This window comes from Lissotriton helveticus, chromosome 6, assembly GCF_964261635.1.
Source record: "Lissotriton helveticus chromosome 6, aLisHel1.1, whole genome shotgun sequence".
Taxonomy (NCBI): Eukaryota; Metazoa; Chordata; class Amphibia; order Caudata; family Salamandridae; genus Lissotriton; species Lissotriton helveticus.
In genome coordinates this window covers 231,986,145-232,007,988 of record NC_136067.1, presented here as the reverse complement: position 1 = coordinate 232,007,988, position 21,844 = coordinate 231,986,145, and the positions used below count along the sequence as shown (strand labels likewise).

The following is a 21,844-nucleotide window of genomic DNA, read 5'->3' as shown; positions in this document are numbered from 1 at the left end:
CACAATGTTGTCTTTGCCACTATTTTGCTGCTGTTTTGTGAAGGAACGCCTACTTTGCATCTAATTAGCGATGCGAGGCTTTAGTAAAACTGCTGCTAACTTGCTCTAATGCATGGTAGCGGCTCATTGATGATACGGAGATAGATATATCGCTGCTTTTCAGCCGAAAACAACCGCTGAAACGGCGATGTTGGGCTTGATAATATGCCCCTCAATGCACCTTCCGAATGCAGACCTAAAAATAATGTAGAGCTCCAGTGGGAACGTGACTTTCACACAACATGTTCCACTGCTTTTTGAGATTCTAAAAATCCGTAAGTCTTCGAGATCAGCAAGTGCGAAACAAACACTTTTCTTTATATATAACCAACTTGTGTCTACCCCATTGTCCTTACATAAATTTAATTCCACATCTTCCCCAAATTGCTCGTCATGTAACACTCCTCATGCTGACTTATACCACATGTTTTTCTCTTGTCCTTTTACTCATCAATTCTGGTTGAAGGTATGGTCTCAGATCAATATAATTTTTCATTCTCACTTCTTCTCTTTTTCACCTACAAACATCTTCTAGGCACACTATCTGAACACTGGCACTCCCTTTCTTGTAACACGAATGTTGCTGATTTATTAATTGCAATTGCTTTCCAACAAATAACAAAAAATGTAAAACAATCCATACAACTTTCTTTTCAAGCTTGGTGATATAGTGTTTGCTATAACCATTGACTAGATCGTGCATATGTTTCACCTATGTCTTTACTTCTGAAAAGAGAACACATTTGGTCCTCTGTAACTATCTTATTAGACAATTCTGCACACAAATCTGCTCGACATCATCCCCTACTGGAAGAAGTCCCCAAACCACCATAAGATGTTTTTTACTGTTAGAGATTATCCCTGGGAATAAGCAGTATGTGCATTAGGTTGGAAAAATTGAAATGGAATGAAGGAATGAGTGCAAATTAAGACAAATAAAGGAATGATCCCTAAACATCACTGGTTGAATCTCTGGATTAGTGCCTATAGGTCAGAGGTGAATATGAATTTAAGTGGATTGTCTTTCCTCCTTTCATTCAGCAGTCACAAGTTATCCATCCACTTCTCTGTGGTGAAGTTTAATTAGTACCACCTTACTGGGTGTTGCCTGTTACAACATGCATAACTACATTTAGATCACAATGTCCGGGTAGCAAACTGCACATTCTTTTGTAGGAGTGACAATAAGCGACTTATTGTTTTGTATTGCAGATGTAGATGTTTGCAACAAATATTTTATGCTCTGATATGTGATATTTATTGCCACACACCTCCATTCTTTATTTAGTAGAAAATCAATGAACTCAGAAAAGACATAATCCTACTACAATGCCTTATTTTTACCAGACTCTATAAGATATGGATTTTACACTTAACTGGCCCTACTTCAAGACAATTGATTTCTAGTGAGTAGCAAATAAAGTTCACATCTTTAAGAAATTATACATACTCAACCGCCTACTGAACAAATTTAGGCCCTGAATATTGGATGTGGACAATTGAACAACAGTTTACAATATCCTTATAAATTGTAAAATGTTGCCTCTAATGCTACAGATTTTGGATTATTTTCTAGACTGCAAGTGTCAACTTAGATGGCCATATGGTTCTAGGAAGAAATTAGAACACTTCCTCATCAAACTCATCTTTAGAGGTGAGCATCATATAGCTCCTACTGCGTTGAAGGCACACTCTCTTTAGGACAATGGATTGTCAAGCTGTCAAGAAGAGAGGCCACAGTCTTAAAGTGAACTGTGGCTGAGCTCCCAAAAAGCCAAAAACAGTCCGATTGCTGCTAGAAAACTGATTTGTGTGAGGAATGTTTAGGTTGCAATTAGTAGCTTGCCATAAACAGCAAGGCCTTTCCGTAGAGAAATTTGCACATGTACATGCGCAATTGCATTATCATTAAATTAACTAAGAGCAAAACTTCAAAAACCAGTTGGCTGAAAATAAATGATTAAAATGACACCAAATTGGAGAAAATTGGGAATAAAGGTCAGGAGTTATTAAAAAGTTGAAAACAAACCACAAGAAACAATGGGGCCTCAAATATCAAGGTAAAATAATGATATGGTTAACACAAAAAACTAGATAACCTACACAGCTGACCTCTCGGCCGTCTTCATCACCGTCTCCCACAGCACCCTAATCACAAGACTCCACAACAGCTAGCATCCGCGACAAGGCACTGGACTGGATCCACTCCTTCCTGACTGGCCGAACACAGTGAGTCAGTCTACCCCCGTTCCTCTCAGAACCTACAGAGATCAGCTGCAGAGTGCCCTAGGGCTCCTCGCTGAGCCCCACCCTCCTCAACATCTACATAACTCCCCTCACAGCCATGGTCAGAAGCTACAGACTGAACATCGTCTCCTATGCTGACGGCACCCAGCTGATCATCTCCCTCACCAACTAACCCACAAATAGTGTATTTAGGGGGCGCATTTAGGGGTCTCGAGGTCAGTAGCCAATTGGCTACTGACCTTAGGGTGACTACATCCTGGGTGTGCTCACCCCACGTGGAGAAGTGAGCACAATCCCTAACCCTGATTGGGGAGTGCCTGCCATCTGCAAGATGGTGGGCACTGAAGGGTGGGCTTAACCTCACTTCCTACACCTGAGGGGTGGAGTTGGCAGAGGTGGGCACACCTTCTGGGCTGGTTAGTTTTTCCTGCCTGTCTTCCTGCCGAAAACAAGGGCAGAGAGGAAGGCGGCCTGCTCCTGATGGCAGGAAAGGCTGCGGGTCGCATTACAAAGGCTGCCAGGCATTTGAAGCTCCCCTACCACAGATGGCTCTTCCTGGCATGGGGAAGGTGTGAACCCCTCAGCCCAGGAAAGGCTTTGTTTCTGGGCTCAGGGAGTGAAGGAATTCAGGCTCACCAAATGCTACTGCAAGCAAATCGATTTTAGATGGTGTCAAAACACCTACAAATCTGCACTCAGAAAAAACCATCAGAGCAACTAATACGGCCTTGATCACATGATATATATATATATATTTCACTTTTAAAGGACGTGGCAAATTGAATGACCCAAGAAGCTAGTCTGCTTATTCAGCCCTTTATTAATACGATACATTACCACATGTAAACAGTCAACAGTGTTGCCCAGAAAAGAGAGGCGTGATGTTGAAATGTACACCACACATTGACCAGCAAGTCTCTGACTTGCAGGGAATGCTGCAACTCACCCGACCGATCAGACCACCCCTTACGTTCTGGGATTCCTCGCGGTATGAGATCATGCAAATGCTATCACTGCTAGTAGACAACTGACGCTTGAAGCCAGAATCTACATCAATTTGTCACCAGCATCCAATGAAATGTGAACCTGTTCCTGTAAAATCACATTCATTTTTGAGTATTTCGAGTTTTGTGCATCGTTAATCTAGCTTAACGGAGGCAACCAATAAACAAAGTGACACTGTAAGAGTGGAAACATCTGAAACGCAGTCTTTGTTTGAATGGCCAACACCCAATATAGCTTGGAGGCCAGTACGGACACATTGTAGTAGCAAGAGGTAAATACACAGGGATCAAATCACATTTATAAAATCAAAAAATGGTAATTGCAAGAGTTTGCTAACACATTCATATCTGCATCATGAGCCAAAAAACATTCCATGATGGCTTCTGTAAAACACGCAAGGTAACTGAGGTCTTGACAAAAGGACTGAAAGATACATGAAATGGCAATATCATACAACCATGAACCTGTACCTCTTGATTACCAAAAGCAGACAACTCCCTGAACAAAATCTGTAGAAGTAGAAATGAGTGTACATTACCCATCAGCATGTATTTTTGACACGTGGCCCTACCCTGTTGGTCCACGTGTCTATATTGGAATCAGTCTGTCTATGTTTTTAATTGGTCCCTGTGATGTTTTGATATGTGCAGTGTCCTTGTAGCGCATAAAGGCATCCTGTTTTATAGAATAATTATAATACCCTGATATAAAAGAGCATTCTTTGGTGGTATTCTCAGGAAATCAGGGCCCATCAGCAGGGGTGGTGAGAACAGATGTGTTTCTGTACTAAAGGGCATAGCTCAGACTTTCTTGCATATAGGCAAAGCAAATCAGGATCTAAGTTATACAATATCGGCATTGACTCTGAAGTTCTGTAATGGTCAATACGTGTCCTTTTATATTAATAATGAAAATGAATGTGACCATGGTAGTTCTCTAAATAGATTATATTAAGTGTAAAAAAAGATATGTACAGGCAGTTTTAATTTGCACACATTCTCTAGAGGTCCAGTGAAAACAGTTTGACGTAAGAGCAAGATATGACATAGATAATGCTGTCAGTGTCTGAGATCTAAAAACGATTCATTATTATTAGAGTATGGCATTATGTCCCAGGGTACGGAAGGGGTGCCTGCAATAATAATATTAAAAATATCAACCGTAGTAGTGGTGGTAGTAATAGCAGTAGTAGTAAAAATAATAATAATAATAACATTGATTAACTGGAAACTAATCTTATATCACATTTCCAATATAGGCTTTGCTACAAAATCCTCATTTCCAGCAACAGATACCCGACTATCTCACCAATTTGAGTTTTACAGTGGTTGGAGCAAAAGAAGATGTATCCTCTTCACCTGCTAACTTTGTGGCCATCCTTGGTATTTTACAAATCATCTCTGGGAAGGTTAGCAATGTTTCAGAGGATTCAATGAAGGTGAGTCATGCAACAACATTTTCTTAGTGAAAAATAATAAGCTGTGGTATGGTTGTATTTGGATCTATGTTATATTTTATTGTGTTATATAGTTTATTGTGTTATGTTTTGTTATTTTGTTACGTTGTCCTATGTTACGTCATGTCCATGTCCTCATTTGTACAGTGTTTGTCAATTGTTGGTATAGACTTGGGTCCAAGGTTGGCAGTAGGATGTACCCACTGGTAGTATTCCTTCCCACATTACAGACTGATGGGTGGCTTGGAGGGTGTGGGCTGTCTTTCTGCAAGTGCCCCACCAGTATTACAACCTTCAGATCTAAGCTTTCAGTTACAATAATTAGGTCAGACTCATAGTCATCATTTTTTCCAAATCTGATTGTTGATGGGAGTTTTACAAAATTCCCTCAAGGGAAACATGGGGCCTCATTTATGAGGCACTAGTGGCACTTTTACACAGTCAGCTCCAAGCCGTGAGTCAAAAAGGCATGCCAGAACTCTAACTTTTTTTTTAACCACTTATTCAGCTAAGCTAATCTGAACACATTCCAAGTCCTTGATTTTGGACTTTCCAGCTATTTAGAACAGATCTCCAGCAAAGAGTTCCTCCTGAGGTGCCAGCCCTCCGAAAAGCATATGTCCAATTAATAAGCATTCAGAAGCATGCCACCAATTGAGGGCTCTTGCTCCTAAACCTTAATGTTGTGTCTGACCTAAGTTTGGACCTCCTATAACAGTCAATAACTTGGACCTTTTTCCAGAACTGAACACCAGGGGATTGGTTTACAATGTTAGGGAGGTATTGTTCTCGGCCATTTCCAAGCCTCTCTTCCACTCTATTTGCATGCAGAATTAATTTCTTTGGAGACTTTCCCATTGTGTCCAAATCTTATCCTAGTCTTCAAGGCCACCTTAGATTTAAAGACGGATTATTGGGTGTTACCTCTGATACTGCAGGCTCATGGGTGACAAACATTACCCAATGCAGGATGATGCAAGGCATTCAGCTCACTCCTCGGTCTTCACTAACCATCAAGGGGGTGAAGGCACTCTCCCCACTCCTGCATATATATGCCACCCAATGTGTCCCCTGTGCCCATCTGCAGGGCGAAGATCTGAGGTATCGTGGATTATGCAAGCATATAAATAGAGGAAAATCGCTTTCTCTGTAAAGTTCTGTCTATTCCTCCATCTTCCTCTCATTTTATCTGTCACACAGAGCTGGGCTTAAATTATTAGAGTGATTGTATCAGAACTCGTCTGCCGTTGTTATGGCTATCTGTTTGGACAACCGTTGAGGTGTCTTTTACATGAGACATTATTAGTTACTGTCTTGCATGTGACAAAGACATTTCTATTCTATGGTTGGCCTATGTAATGAAAACCCTGCAAGAGATTAGGCTAACCCACATGTTTCTGAAATGTGCGCCAACCTAAGCAGAAAGCACAATGCAAGGATTATTATTTGCCCAGGCCCGAGTCAACAGACTAAAATCAGAAGATTCCAAGCCCTCTGTTGCAGTTCACCAGCACAGGAGTATTAATAGCCACCAACTAACTGTCTGTATAATGCTCATGGGCGGTGGGAACGGTGGGAACGTCTTCTTTTCAAGGCTTTCACATTTAAGTATTTGATCTGCTTCCTCTTGGGCTTTCAAAGAAATCTGGAATCTATCACGTGTCCTTGTGACGACTTGTCTGGACAAAAATGATTCTCTGTACCTTCTTCTATGACTTTAATCAAAGATTCCTTTTAAATCTGTTTTATAAAGCCACAGAAATGTAGGCATTGTGCCCCAGCTTTTAAATTTCTACAAAGGTTTCAGAAGGAGCCTAAAGACCTGGCTATTTCCCAAAATCTGAGATTCCGGTGCCCACTATTCAGCCCTGCTATCTGCCGTTTCCATCTGATTAGGTTTTCTCTAAAAGCGCCAGGATACCCGTAGGGTGGCAGTTTGCGCTATATAAGAACAACATACAATACAACAAATACCTGAGGATAAGTCCTGCTTTTATGTCAATTGTTTTTTGCGTGCTGCAGTGTGATCACTCAGCCCAATGCACCAAGGACAAATGTCTTGATCCCTTGTTGTTCTGATATATATGGGAGTCTTATCACTGCACTGTACTGACTCATGAGACTCCCATTGTTGGACCTGCGATGGGCAAGCCCAGCACAAAGGGGGGTAGCTTGGCTCAAGTGTCAAGGCAGTGAAGGCTGTAGTGCTAAGCCGGCTCTGACCCAATAATAATCCCCTGCACAGTCACACTAAAAAGAAGGACACCACACCACTGCTGTAGAAAAATACGATTCCTTTATGTAAAAGTTCTCTGCTTGTGAACAGGGATCAATTGGATAGCACAGTTACATTTCACTTTTCACAAAACTCTGGGATTCAGGTTAAGAATAAATACAGGGAATAAATACAATACATCGGAATTCAGGAATACTGGTATTGCATAAATATTGAGAATCGCTCTGTTCAATAAATAGATTAAATAGCAGGCTCAACTGTCACCATTACATGAATTAAATACCACTTGTACATAGCGCATTACTTTCTAGTTCATTTAGTCTTCAAAACCACATTTCCATTTTAATAACGCTGCCACCAATTAGAGAAAGTCATGCAGTTGACTCTGGTAAGTAACACACTTTTAGTAAACGGTTGTTTACAGTACTTGTGGAGTTCTGAGGACTGCCTGCGGTCACACGGTGAGCGGGGACTCCTTTTAGTTCACTCGGGAACTATGCGCGTATGACTGGAAAAACAAGGAAACCCAGTAGGTCCTTCATTTGGCCCTACGCGGCCACCGGGGAAGGATGTCCGCTGCCGGTGGGGGTTGACTCGAGCCTGCAGTGCTACTGCGGGCTCCTAGGCGGCTCATTTCGACGTCGCTGGACGGACGAACGGCCGCACACAGGGGTTCTTGCCTTCAGCGCTCACTTAACTCAATGTCGGGCACAGTTCCACTTTACCGCGGCGCACCAACAGGGGAATCAGATTTCCTCACAACGGCTGGATCGATTAGCGATTCAGTCGGGCACAGTATTCTCCTACGCCAGCATCAGGGAACTCACGGGCTCCCGGGACCTCCCTCCAACTTCCTCACACGGGGGCTGGTCCCGCCCACGGCAACAGTTTCTCGGGTCTCGGAAAGGGCAGGGACGCAGATCCCGCCCAGTAAAGGCCGGCCTCTCCCCGCCCCGGCGCACCACCTCACCTTCTCACTTTGGGCACCAACCAGGAAGCGCGCAACGCCGGTGGGGCTCGGAGACGTCCGAGTCCCCCGCGCTTGACGCTACACGTGAAGGGGGCACAGGATGAGGTCACGGTCACGGCTATGGGGCACACGCCTAGCGACCCGACTTCTTCCTCAGTCTGACGCCACCGGGGGGGCGGGGAGGCACACAAACTCGGCCACAGTCTTCTGGGGCACAGAGGCGCTAGCTGGGCAGGCGCTGTAGGCGCAAGGGTTCAAAATTACGCCTGACTGGAATGCCAGTCAGTATCCACAATATTAACCCTTGCCACACTACTGCCTGTACTCTCAGCCACCTCAAGGGTAAGCAGGGCAGGTGTCTTCTCTGGTGTCAAGTCAGGAATAGGGGTCACACCTCTTCAGCAGCTATCAGCATCTAGGTGTAGTAGTCTAATCAACTCCCCTCTCTCTTCAATAAAATGGCCGCCAGGGTCTGGGCTTTATATAGCCAGAGCCCTGAGGTACTGGCACCAGCCAGAAGGTTATAGAACCTTCCCGGGCTGTGTCAATGGGTTGACACATTCTGAGGTGTCTTATGGTCACTCACAGCCACCGTACTGGGCTCTGGAGCGGCCATTTTGTGTACCTGAAGAAATCTTAAGAATTCCTGTCAGGAAAGCGCGCCAACCAAAAAGGGTGCCAAAACCTCAGAAGGTCAGGGTTCAAGGAGGCTCCAATGGGAGTCACTCTCATGAGGAAAATATGTGTCCACCATTTTAAGGTTAAACACACACAGGTTGCCAACCTCAGTTTTAATGGCCACAGGTTTCGCCAGGCGCCTTGTACATAGGTGCCAGAAACCTTGTGAGCAACTGGGTGTCAAGGAACACCTAGCCCCATGAAACAACACACAAAAAGGTCCTGGTAGACAAATAAAAAGCGACAAATTTTGGGAGGTACAGGGGAACAAAAGAAATTATAGCGGCGAGGGGACTCTCAGAAGCAGACGGGCCCAACACGCGTCCCCCCCAGCTGAAAGTGGGGAGAGCTACCCAACCCCTTGGGAGTTCTCAACAGTAAGGCCGATGTTCCACCCGAAATTCCATTCCCTGTAGGGAGATAGACCACCTCGATAGTTTGGGGTTTTCCCCCTTCATCTGCATGAGCCAGCGAAGGGGTCGGTGGTCCGTCTGAACAAGGAAGTGCGAACCAAACAGGTATGGTCGCAGCTTCTTCAGTGCCCAGACCACCGCAAAGGCTTCCCGCTCAATGGTACTCCACCTCTGTTCCTGGGGAAGCAGTCTCCGTGACAGAAAGACCACGGGTTGATCCAGACCCTCTTCATTGAGTTGCGATAGCACCGCCCCAATGCCAATATCGGATGCATCTGTCTGGACAATGAACTCTTTCGAAAAATCTGGAGCCTTCAGGACTGGAGCTTTACACAATGCTTGTTTCAGAGTGTCGAAGGCTCGCTGGCAAGCCTCCGTCCAGATGACTCTCCTGGGTTGCTTTTTGGCCGTGAGTTCTGTAAGGGGTGCCACGATAGTGCCATACCCCTTCACGAACCGTCTGTAGTAACCTGTGAGGCCCAGGAAGGCTCGGACCTCAGTCTGGGTTTTGGGGGGTTTCCAGGCCATGATTGCCTCAATCTTCGCCTGAAGGGGCTGCACCGTTCCCCGGCCCACCAAGTGACCTAAGTATACTACCGACCCCTGTCCAATCTGACATTTGCTGGCCTTGATCGTCAAGCCAGCCCATTCCAGGGCCTAGAGAACGGCTTGCAAGTGATCCTCCCAACTGCTACTGAAGACAGCTATGTCATCCAAGTAAGCAGCAGAGAATGACTCCATCCCGGTGAGGATCGTGTTCACCAGCTACTGGAAAGTGGCAGGAGCGTTCTTGAGCCCGAAAGGCATAACGCAGAACTGGAAGTGTCCATCAGGTGTGGAGAAGGCTGACCTTTCCTTGGCTCCATCAGTCATGGGAATCTGCCAGTACCCTGCAGTGAGGTCAATGGTACTGAGATATTGGGCAGCTCCCAACCGGTCAATCAATTCATCCGCCCGAGGGATCGGATGAGCATTGGTTTTCGTTACCGAATTGAGTCCTCGGTAATCCACACAGAATCGTAATTCTGGTGTGGTGCCAGGTGGGGCAGCTTTGGGTACCAAAACCACCGGGCTGGACCAAGGGCTGCTTGAAGGTTCAATGACTCCTAGCTCCAGCATCTTAGCTACCTCGCTTCGGATACTGGCCTTCACCTTGTCAGACAGCCGGTAAGACTTTGACTTCACAGGTGGGCTGTCTCCTGTGTCCACGTCGTGGGTACACAGATGGGTCTTACCCGGGACAAGGGAGAACAGCGGAACGAGTGTCCCCAGGACCTGGCGACATTCCCCCCGTTGCTCAGGAGTCAGGGATGGTGAGAGTTTTACTCCCTCCACTGACCCATCCTTTTCTTGAGACGCAAAGAGGTCGGGGAGAGGCTCAGTGTCCGCTTCCTCCGATCCGTCAGTCACCATCATCAGCATGACTTTGGGTCTCTCATAGTGGGGCTTGAGGCCATTGGCATGTAACACCCGATGCGGATGCCGAGGGGTCCTTACGTCCACCAGATAGGTAGACTTGCCCATCTTCTCCAATACCTCATAGGGGCCTGTCCAACGGTCCTGGAGAGCACTCAGCTCCCCCGGCTCCATCACCCACACCGTCTGTCCAGGCTCCAACTCCACTGGGTGAGCATTGCGGTCATACCATGCTTTCATGACTGCTTGACTGGCTTCTAAGTTGTCAGAAGCTTGCTTCCACAACTTAGCCATTTGGCTCCGGAAGGCCAGCATGTAGCTCACCACATCCTGGGGAACTTTCCGGGGAGACTTTTCCCAGGAGTCCCTCACCAGGCTGAGAGGTCCACGTACAGGGTGCCCGTACAAAAGCTCGAAGGGGCTGAAGCCCACTCCCTTCTGTGGATCTTCCCTGTAGGAAAAGAGCAAACAGGGTAGGAGGACGTCCCATTTCCTCCGCAGGCTTTCGGGTAGACTTCTGATCATACCCTTTAAGGTTTGGTTGAACCTCTCCACGAGGCCATTGGCATGTGGGTGATAAGGAGTGGTGAACCGGTAGGTCACTCCACACTCCTTCCCCATTGCCCGCATATACGCTGACATGAAGTTGGTCCCCCTGTCAGACACAACTTCTTTGGGGAATCCCACTCGGGTAAAGATCCCCATCAGGGCCTTTGCCACTACCGGTGCAGTAATGGTTCTCAGAGGAACTGCCTCTGGATACCTTGTGGCGTGATCCACCAGTACCAGGATAAACCTGTGACCGGATGATGTCGGTGGATCTAGGGACCCAGCAATGTCGATGCCCACCCTTTCAAAGGGGGTGCCAACGACAGGAAGTGGTTCCAGGGGAGCCTTCAGCTTCATCCCTGTTTTCCCACTGGCTTGGCATGACACGCACGACCGACAGTATGTGTCAGACGCCACCCTCATTCGAGGCCAATAAAAGTGGGGGACAAGCCGGGCAAAGGTCTTGTCCTGACCCAAGTGTCCTGCCAAGGGAATCTCATAAGCCAACTCTAATAGGAAGGCTCGGTAACACTGTGGGACTACCAGGGCCCGTGACAGTCCGTGCACTGGCGCCCTGGGTTCACTGTAGAGGAGACCTTCCTCCCAGTAAACACGATAGTTCCCAGACTCGTTACCTGCTGCCTGGGCTTCAGCCTGTTGCCTTAGACCCTCGAGGGTGGGACATTCCCTCTGTCTCTTGCTTAGTTCCTCCCTGGACGGTCCTCCCTCCACTCGCCACTCAGCAGGGATAGGTATGTCCTCCATCAGAACCATGTCCTCCTCCGCGGACTCTGGGTCCACCTCCACAGGTGGCCCATCCGTCTCACGGGGCACGGACATCGAGGCAGGCTCCTCCTGTCCTCGAGATGCTCCCTCATCAGCAGCTGGGCGGGCCATTGTTCCAGGCTCCAACCCATGCGACTTCTCCTCCCGAGCAGCCGCAGACCTGGTACTCACACAGGCCCAATCAGGTGTACCCAGCATCTCAGAATGAGTCCGGTATTCCACCTCCTTCCAAGCATTGTGCTCCATATCATTGCCCAGCAGACAATCAACTGGCACGGCGGGGCTTACGGCAACTCGAAGTGAACATGCAACCCCTCCCCACTCAAAGGGAACCTCGGCCACAGGATAGTGGCCCATTCTGCCGTCAGCCATCGCGGCTGGATGAAGTATGCCTGGAATCACCTGCTCTGAGGACACCAGATGACTCCTTACCATAGTCATACTGGCTCCTGTATCTCTCAGAGCTTCCCCTCTATGGCCATTGATGGTGACCCACTGCCCATACTTGGTAGTATTTGAGGGCACCTGGATCTTTGGAACCATCTCCCGATCACCCAGGGACACTAAGGTGACTCCCGCCCACTCCCTCCCCTTAACTAAGGGCATCTCCTCCCCGAGCACTACACTAGCAACTCCCGGGGCCTTTCCTCCAGTGGGAGGGGGTGGTCTCTTTGGGCATTTCACGTCTCCCTTATAATGTCCAACACCACCGCACTCAAAGCAATGGACAACCCTTGGCTGCTGACTCTGGCCAGGATTAGGGTGCTTCTGCGGGTTAGCCTTAAAGTTGGAGAAGGAACTTTTCCCCTTAAAGTTATTTTGGGGGCCTTTGGAGAACTCCTTTTTCTTATCTCCCCCCTCTTTCTTCTGGGGAGCGCCCTGTCCGGACTTCTGAGAATCTCCTCCCGTCCTCCTGGTGGACACTCGGGTACTTGTCCAAATGTCCGCCTCCTCAGCAAGCTTACGGGGGCAAGTAAGTTTGCTGTCTACCAGGTGTTGCCTCAGCTCGGGAAGACATTTCTCGAGTAGATGTTCCTTGAGTATTAGGTCGTACAACCCTCGATAGTCTTCCACCTCACTACCTTGGACCCACCCATCTAGGGCTTTCTTGGCATAATCCAGGAAGTCAACCCAATTCTGTGAGCTCAGTTTGTGGCTGCCCCTAAACCTCTGCCGGTATTTCTCTGGGGTCAACCCAAACTTTCTGATGAGCGCCACCTTCATGGCGGGATAATCTACCTGCTCCTCCCGGTCTAGGGCCAATAGGGCATCCCTACCTGTCGGAGGCATGTAGCGGTACAATCCACCACCCCAATGCTTCTCATGGATCCCATGGGCTCTTAAGGAGACCTCATAGGCTGTCAGCCACTTGGCTATGTCGTCTCCAGCGGTATAACTGGCGACCACGTCCTTGGGTAAATGAGGCCTGGGCTCCCTGACAAATTCCTTTGACTCGACACCCTGCGGAGTGATGTTACGGGCTTGGAGGTCGAGCTCTCGTAGCTTGAGCTCATGTTCCATCCTCCTCCCTTCTCTCTCTCTCCTATCCTCCATCTCCAGCTTGGCCAACTCCCATCTGAACTGTCTCTCCTCTCTCCTGTCGGCTAACTCGGTCTCTGACAACCCTCTTGAGGATACACTGCTGCCCTCCCGTGAGGCTACCTTGGGGCTGATTGACATCTCACCCACCCCCAGAGGACATTCCGCAGTTACCTCAATGACAGTACCTCTGTCTCACTCCTCCTCCTCCTCTACCATTCCCTCCGGATGTGCTTCCACCCAGGCTCGCAGGCTAGTACGGAGCTCCTCTCTTTTGGCCCCTCGCCTAACGAACACTCCCCTTTCCTGACAGAAATCCTTGAGCTGTGCCACAGTATAGGTCTCCAGCTCTGACATTTTGAATTCCATCTTGTCAGTGAAAAGTGTGGACAACCACCCCGAAGTAGGTTATAAGGATATGAGACTCTGAGGGTCACTTCCACCCACCTCCAGAAGAGAATTTGAAAAAAACTAAATGTTAAGTCAGAGGGCCGCTGGGAGAAAACTCCGGGTGTGTACCTGTGACGCACACTGAATTATTATGGGGTACAGAACAAGCACGGCTCGCAATCCCACCCGCTGAGCACCAATTTTATGTTGGACCTGCGATGGGCAAGCCCAGCACAAAGGGGGGTAGCTTGGCTCAAGTGTCAAGGCAGTGAAGGCTGTAGTGCTAAGCCGGCTCTGACCCAATAATAACCCCCTGCACAGTCACACTAAAAAGAAGGACACCACACCACTGCTGTAGAAAAATACGATTCCTTTATGTAAAAGTTCTCCGCTTGTGAACAGGGATCAATTGGATAGCACAGTTACATTTCACTTTTCACAAAACTCTGGGATTCAGGTTAAGAATAAATACAGGGAATAAATATAATTCATAGGAATTCAGGAATACTTGTATTACATAAATATTGAGAATAGCTCTGTTCAATAAATAGATTAAATAGCAGGCTCAACTGTCACCATTACATGAATTAAATACCACTTGTACATAGCGCATTACTTTCTAGATCATTTAGTCTTCAAAACCACATTTCCATTTTAATAACGCTGCCACCAATTAGAGAAAGTCATGCAGTTGACTCTGGTAAGTAACACACTTTTAGTAAACGGTTGTTTACAGTACTTGTGGAGTTCTGAGGACTGCCGGCGGTCACACGGTGAGCGGGGACTCCTTTTAGTTCACTCGGGAACTATGCCCGTATGACTGGAAAAACAAGGAAACCCAGTAAGTCCTTCATTCGGCCCTACGCGGCCACCGGAGAAGGATGTCCGCTGCCGGTGGGGGTTGACTCGAGCCTGTAGTGCTACTGCGGGCTCCTAGGCGGCTTAGTTCGACGTCGCTGGACGGACGAACGGCCGCACACAGGGGTTCTTGCCTTCAGCGCTCACTTAACTCAATGTCGGGCACAGTTCCACTTTACCGCGGCGCACCAACAGGGGAATCAGATTTCCTCACAATGGCTGGATCGATTAGCGATTCAGTCGGGCACAGTATTCTCCTACGCCAGCATCAGGGAACTCACGGGCTCCCGGGACCTCCCTCCAACTTCCTCACACGGGGGCTGGTCCCGCCCATGGCAACAGTTTCCCGGGTCTCGGAAAGGGCAGGGACGCAGATCCCGCCCAGTAAAGGCCGGCCTCTCCCTGCCCCGGCGCACCAACTCACCTTCTCACTTTGGGCACCAACCAGGAAGCTCGCAACGCCGGTGGGGCTCGGAGACGTCCGAGTCCCCCGCGCTTGGCGCTACACGTGAAGGGGGCACAGGATGAGGTCACGGTCACGGCGATCGGGCACACGCCTAGCGACCCGACTTCTTCCTCAGTCTGACGCCACCGGGGGGGGCGGGGAGGCACACAAACTCGGCCACAGTCTTCTGGGGCACAGAGGCGCTAGCTGGGCAGGCGCTGTAGGCGCAAGGGTTCAAAATTACGCCTGACTGGAACGCCAGTCAGTATCCACAATATTAAACCTTGCCACACTACTGCCTGTACTCTCAGCCACCTCAAGGGTAAGCAGGGCAGGTGTCTTCTCTGGTGTCAAGTCAGGAATAGGGGTCACACCTCTTCAGCAGCTATCAGCATCTAGGTGTAGTAAGCTATCAGCATCTAGGTGTAGTAGTCTAATCAACTCCCCTCTCTCTTCAATAAAATGGCCGCCAGGGTCTGGGCTTTATATAGCCAGAGCCCTGAGGTACTGGCACCAGCCAGAAGGTTATAGAACCTTCCCGGGCTGTGTCAATGGGTTGACACATTCTGAGGTGTCTTATGGTCACTCACAGCCACCGTACTGGGCTCTGGAGCGGCCATTTTGTGTACCTGAAGAAATCTTAAGAATTCCTGTCAGGAAAGCGCGCCAACCAAAAAGGGTGCCAAAACCTCAGAAGGTCAGGGTTCAAGGAGGCTCCAATGGGAGTCACTCTCATGAGGAAAATATGTGTCCACCATTTTAAGGTTAAACACACACAGGTTGCCAACCTCAGTTTTAATGGCCACAGGTTTCGCCAGGCGCCTTGTACATAGGTGCCAGAAACCTTGTGAGCAACTGGGTGTCAAGGAACACCTAGCCCCATGAAACAACACACAAAAAGGTCCTGGTAGACAAATAAAAAGCAACAAATTTTGGGAGGTACAGGGGAACAAAAGAAATTATAGCGGTGAGGGGACTCTCAGAAGCAGACGGGTCCAACACCCATTATGTTACATTGTATTTGCACTGAAGGAATCATGCTTTCACTTGCTTATTTGTATCGTTATTTCCGTGTATTATCTTTCTATTGCACTGATTCATGAGTTTTTTGGCTGGTTCAGATGTATATCTGCTGAAGTAATCATGCATGTATTTGTTCATTTTTTGTGCACTTCCATGGTTGCCAATACATGGCTTGTTAGTGAAAATTCCTGGAGCATATGCCCCGCAATGCATAGGACCACCAACAATCTGGGAGAGTCCAAAGTAAGAAGGAGTAGCTATCAGGAACGCTGAGTCTGGCTCCAACTTATTTTCCATGTGGACATTAAAATCGCCCACTAACGAAAAATCAGATTTCAGAATGGATGATTCCAAGACCGTACTAATTTTGTCAGAGAAAGCCATTCTGGGCCTGGGAGGGCAATAGAGGAGAAGTCTATTAAATGATTGAGTCTTGTTAAGTTCAATATTAAAGAATAGCATCTCCAGCCCATCCAGGGAAGCAGGTGAAAACATAGCCGGGAGATGGTCACAGTAAGCAACCGGCAACCCTCCACTGCTTTTACCAGGTCTGTCTAAATGAAAGATAGAAAAAACACTGGGAACCGCTGCAATACGCTCAGGAATCAATAGTAACTTTAGGTGTTTTTAACTGTCAGGACATGTAACACTCAATCCTATGTGTCCTGCTTTTTCAATACTTTGAACTCTCTGGGTGGTTAAGGCATACCTTTGGGCTGACTTGTAAGTATTAAAAAGGAAGGTTTAAGCATGGCAAATATTATTTTGCCAGGTCACAGTGGCAGTTTAAAACTGTACTACAGTCTGCAGATGCAGTTCTGTGATATGTTTTACAGTGCTGTTATTGGGGGTGGCACAATGAGTGCTGCAAATTCACTAATAGCATTTAACCTACGGGCCTGGGGTACATGCAGTACGATTTACTAGGGACTTATAAGAAAATTAAATGTGGCAAATAGATGTGGGCTAATTTTACCATGTTTCAGGGGGAGAGCTCACTCACCTTAGCACTGTTTAGCAGGCAAAAGGGAATTTAGCAAAATAGGAGAAGTGAAAGCAGAACATTTGGAGGAAATACCACAACAAGAATGGTAGGTCGAACAGATACTAACAGCATTCTTCTCTCAGATTTGAACTGATCTGGATGCCGAAGATCAGCCTTGCGGGCTTCTGTCCACCATACGTCAGTAAGTTCTTCCCTTACCCCAACCAAACCCTCAACCCTATCTCTCTAAAAAGGTACATAACCACACTTAGAAATGTAATTGACAAATTGATTGCCACCATTGATGTTAATGGGACCTCTGTGATACATGTATATACTTCCTTTTGGATGGTAATATTTTATTTTTATCCTGATTGTTCCTGTTTTCACTTCTGATAATAATTTGACAGTCATTTGTTTTTTCTATTGTTGTATTTATTGTGTATGGACAGCAGATTTCCTTTTCTTATAATGATTTGGCATTTGTTTGGCATTTGCTTGCCATTTTCTAAATCTCTCTTTGCAGCTTTAAGCCCTGAGCTCGGCTGACACACCAAATTTCAATTTGTCTTCCCAATATGAATAGATTGATTTGTGTGTTAAGATAGGACCGGTATAAGACAGTGTAGTCTTTAACCTATGAATTTGTTATTATGCTTGTTTATGCTATTCTACTAAATCATTAAAGCATGCCAGCAAGCCATGAATATACCTGAAGTTAAACCTTTTTGGTATTCATTACACCTTATTATATATTAGACGAACAATTCTTTAAAAGGCCATAATACATATATACAGATTTGCTTTTCCACAGACTCAATAGAAATACATTAGCTTGTCTAGCTTACAAATATTTTCCTTGAAGAAAAAGTGAGTAAATGCAGTAATGTGTCCCTAATACATCTCTACACACTGAAAGTGCATATTCCGTGCAATTTCTCTAGTAGTTGCACATAAGGCACAAGTTTCTTCAGCCATCAACTTACAGAAACTTCTAACCAAACTTAACAATCATCAATTTGTTGCAGGTCTCCAGGGATAAGTGACTGGATAGTTTTCAATTTAACCAGGTATTCCCTATGTAAAATAGAATTGACGTAACTTATTTGTTTACAAAATAAACTGCAGCGTTGCCCCCGGTATAAAAGCCTTCATTGTATCCTATACAATTTGGGCAAAGCAGGGCCAGAATTGACTGCTATACATTCCCTCCAAAAGCAAGGCAAATGAGTTTTAAAGAAAGAGTTGGAGAGGAGTGATCGAGGAAAAGAAAGCTATGCCCTTCCTTTATAGTGTGAGGTAGCTGTAATATCAGCAAGACTGGGTTATGGCATGAGGATATCTGAGGACACATTTCAATATTAGAAAATTGAATCATTCGCTGACCAGTAAAAACTCATATTTATTATAGAATATTTTCTGTGTAGTGAAAAGAAAATAGTATAACCAGGTCTCGGTGGAAATAGTGTCCTCCACATGTCAAATAAACCAGGAGTCCAAGCTATCTTAAGAATGGAGTCCCTTGTTTTAGCCGTTCTGGGATAGGCAGCACTTTTGGTAGCGTCCACTGCAAAGTTCATTATGCAGATAAAATTACCCAGAAGTAATAAGTCCCCTGACCACTCCAATAGGTCTAAGTTCAGCCAGTCAAACATCTCTGGGTCATCAGTATTCGACCATATACTGTACAAGTAGGGATCTTCTTAGTGAGGACCATAATCTGGGCAATTGACCACCTATGCTTAGCATCGGAGACAGTTTAGAGGACAGTATATTCTAGATGTTTAAAGAAGAGGATGGCAACCCGGTATATAGAGATCTGTTGAATGGTACTGATAACGCAATTAACCAAAGCTGCCTTAACAGAGACTAATCAATCTATGCAAGAGGAGTCTCTGATAAACTCACAATCTGGGGCTTATAGGCATACCTTTCCTCACTAACCAACCAGTACTTAAGAGGGCGGTAGAGGCCAGCCACATTCCAATACATTGCCTTTGACCGAGTAATAATATGCATTTTCTACCAATAAAGATCATCTCTACAGTATTTGGGTAATTATAATCATGAAACCTAAAGAATATGTGATCACAGCAACTCATTTATCTTCACACCCTCCCAAACTCCCCAAAAACCCGTCCACAAGACTGATAAGATACCCAAAGCAAATAATAAACACCCTCCAGAGACACAACTCCAGCCCAACCACAGGGAAAAAATCATCCCACCCCTGGAGCTGTCAGGAAACCAAGACAGCCCATATTGTGTTTTGCATTCCCCAGAACCCCACCCCAGCTACCAATAGCATGAAGGCCTTTGAGACATTTGAGAGCTACTATAGCCCTACAGCAAAAAAAAAAAAAAAAAAAGTGCACAGAAGAAGAAAGAGCTAGATATAGAAAATTGTACATCAAAGAATTAGCGTTTATCATTGCTACTTCCTAAGAACTCGATTGGTATTAATCTCAGTATATTAAATCTGCATTTGACCGACTCTAGTAATCTTCAACCTAGCAGGTTCCTGAAGGAAGACCTGGGCCCCCACTGCTCACAGTGGATCAATCATCTGTCTGAGCTGCTATCGTCGGTACATCATTAGCTTGCAAAAGTCTGAGTGCACAAAGTGAGTTACTGAACCAACCAAGATTGCTGCTGAGAGACGAGCCTTCAGATAAATCACTTGACTCAATAAATAGTTGCCAAAATATATCAAAATAGGCCGGGGACAAGCTCTGTCAGCCTTAGAAGTATCTCTCTATATAGGAAACCTATCTCTCTATATAGGAAACCTATCAGCGTGCTGAATTTGATGATCTAAGTCCCAATCCAACAGTTTTGGGAAGACCCTTCAAAACATTTGGATGATAAGTTGCTGTGGATCATTTTGTTCCTTCCCTTCAGGGATCCCAAAACCCTGAGGTTGTTGCGCTGTTGGTGATTATCCAAATCTATGATCCTCATGTTCTCTCATTGTCCCTGGAGAAGCCATTCTGACCTCTTCAGTATCAGCCACTTGCTGCTGAAGCTCTGAGACCTGTGCGGTAGGACTAAGACCTTATCTGTTATCTCAACTAAAGACTGCTGCGCTGCAGAGTATCCGTTCTAACCTGAGCATAATGTTCAAGTGCCTCAGACCGCTGAACCGGCATGAGTTGAATTATTGCAGCCAATATGGGCTAAGAGGCTGCAGGTGTGATAGAGGCCAGAAATATTACAGTGTCAGTTTTTGAGAGTCGGCCACACAATTGTACTTACAGCTAAAACAATGATGGATTGAGGGAGTTCTAAGTTGTTTATTAACTGATTGCCTGTCGATACCCTGAAGTCCTGGAGCTGCTGGGGTCTCCAAACACCTGTAGGGCAGGGGTATTACTGATTAGAGCCAAATCTGTCACTGCTAGAGAGCCTTCTGTTGTTTCAAACTGCAATCTGCAACCCAGTGTACTGACCATCACCTCACCTGCCACTATCAGCCTGTAGAGCAGTTGCTTTCTCTTTTTTTTTCCGTTGAGGTAATCCACTGCTGCCGGGCGCTGCCCTTAGTGTGGACAGATAATTCTTGTGCCCGCGCCGACCCTAACCACTTAATTTTCAGACCAATTCACATTTGCTTTCCTAGCAGAGATCAGCTCCTTGTAGGACCCCATCAGAGGGTTTTTGCGAGTGTCGGTCACTCGCCTTTTTGGAGAGGCTGCTATAGTATTTTTATTTTTAAAAGACTTTTCAGCACACTCCTCCTCTTGGTTGTATTCAGGAGCAGCTGCCAGCATCTAGTTACTGTCATTTGCGCTATGCGCAACCGAGGCCTCAGGCTGTGTAGCTGAGAACCACACGTCGCACATCACCAGTAGGCACCGCATGGCGGATGATTTCAGTATCACAGTCTACACGCCATTGAAAAGTACTACCAATTTTGAATACTAGGCCATGTGATACAAAAATAAATATGATACACTGCTCAGTTAGCAAATTAAACGGGTGCATGGGACACTCATCTGGTGCTGAAGTTAAAGGCTGCCTAATTTCATGCCTGTTTTCCACCACCCTCATTTTCTTCTCTCTTTCTTTCAGTTTTGCAGGGTCTTATATCACTGCTTTCTTAGGCTTTCACTTTTTAGCTATCTTTCACTTTATTCTTCTTTCTCCCGTTCTCTCTTATGCTCTGGGTCAAAGATTTTGGATGAAAAAGAAGTCCTGACACCCAAAAATGAGTGCTGATGCCCCTATGCAAAATTAAGTATTGGCACTGCGGAACACAGGACGTGTCTGCATCTTCACCAGCCTGCCTCGCCACTTCTTCTTTCAGTAGGTACCAAAAGCTGTGACGTGGCACCCACCCCTACGAACAAATTGTGCTGTGCTTTGTCTGTAAACATCGTGGTCACTTAGCTTTTTGAGAACTAAGAAGACAGACTAAGGCCACTGATAATGATCAAAGAGAAAGAAAGCAGGAGAGTGTAGCCACTGCCAGCTGTATAATCAGTGCTAGGTGGCGTGCACACAGACACGCAGGTCGATTTGTTCTGGGCAAGACTGACTGTGTGTGTATCCCGGTCAACAACTATCCGTAAAGCACAACTAATACAAAATCATATTTGTAACCCCGTCCAACTCTTTAACCAGTAGCCTAGCCCAAACCAGGATGGAACATTGCCACCTTCTGCCCAATTCTGTCCTGTTCCCTGCCTCTCTGAATTTCTTGTTCTACCACTCCTCTGCCAGGCACTTCTTTAGCCAGCCCACCTGCTGGTTCCATCACCAAGGCCCCAACAGAGGTCTACCCCAATGCCGCTCATGGCAGAGTGAGTC

General features: G+C 46.4%; 1 protein-coding gene across 5 annotated transcripts in view; it reads left to right on the top strand.

Annotated features, from left to right (window-relative positions):
- LOC144762467 (adhesion G protein-coupled receptor F5-like) overlaps positions 1 to 21,844 on the top strand; it is an 805,746-nt gene that overhangs the window by 632,984 nt on the left and 150,918 nt on the right. For all 5 annotated transcript variants that reach the window (XM_078647682.1, XM_078647677.1, XM_078647680.1 and 2 more), the window contains exon 13: positions 4,550 to 4,729. In XM_078647682.1, coding sequence (XP_078503808.1) covers positions 4,550 to 4,729 — 180 coding nt within the window. The remainder of the gene's footprint in view (positions 1 to 4,549; positions 4,730 to 21,844) is intronic.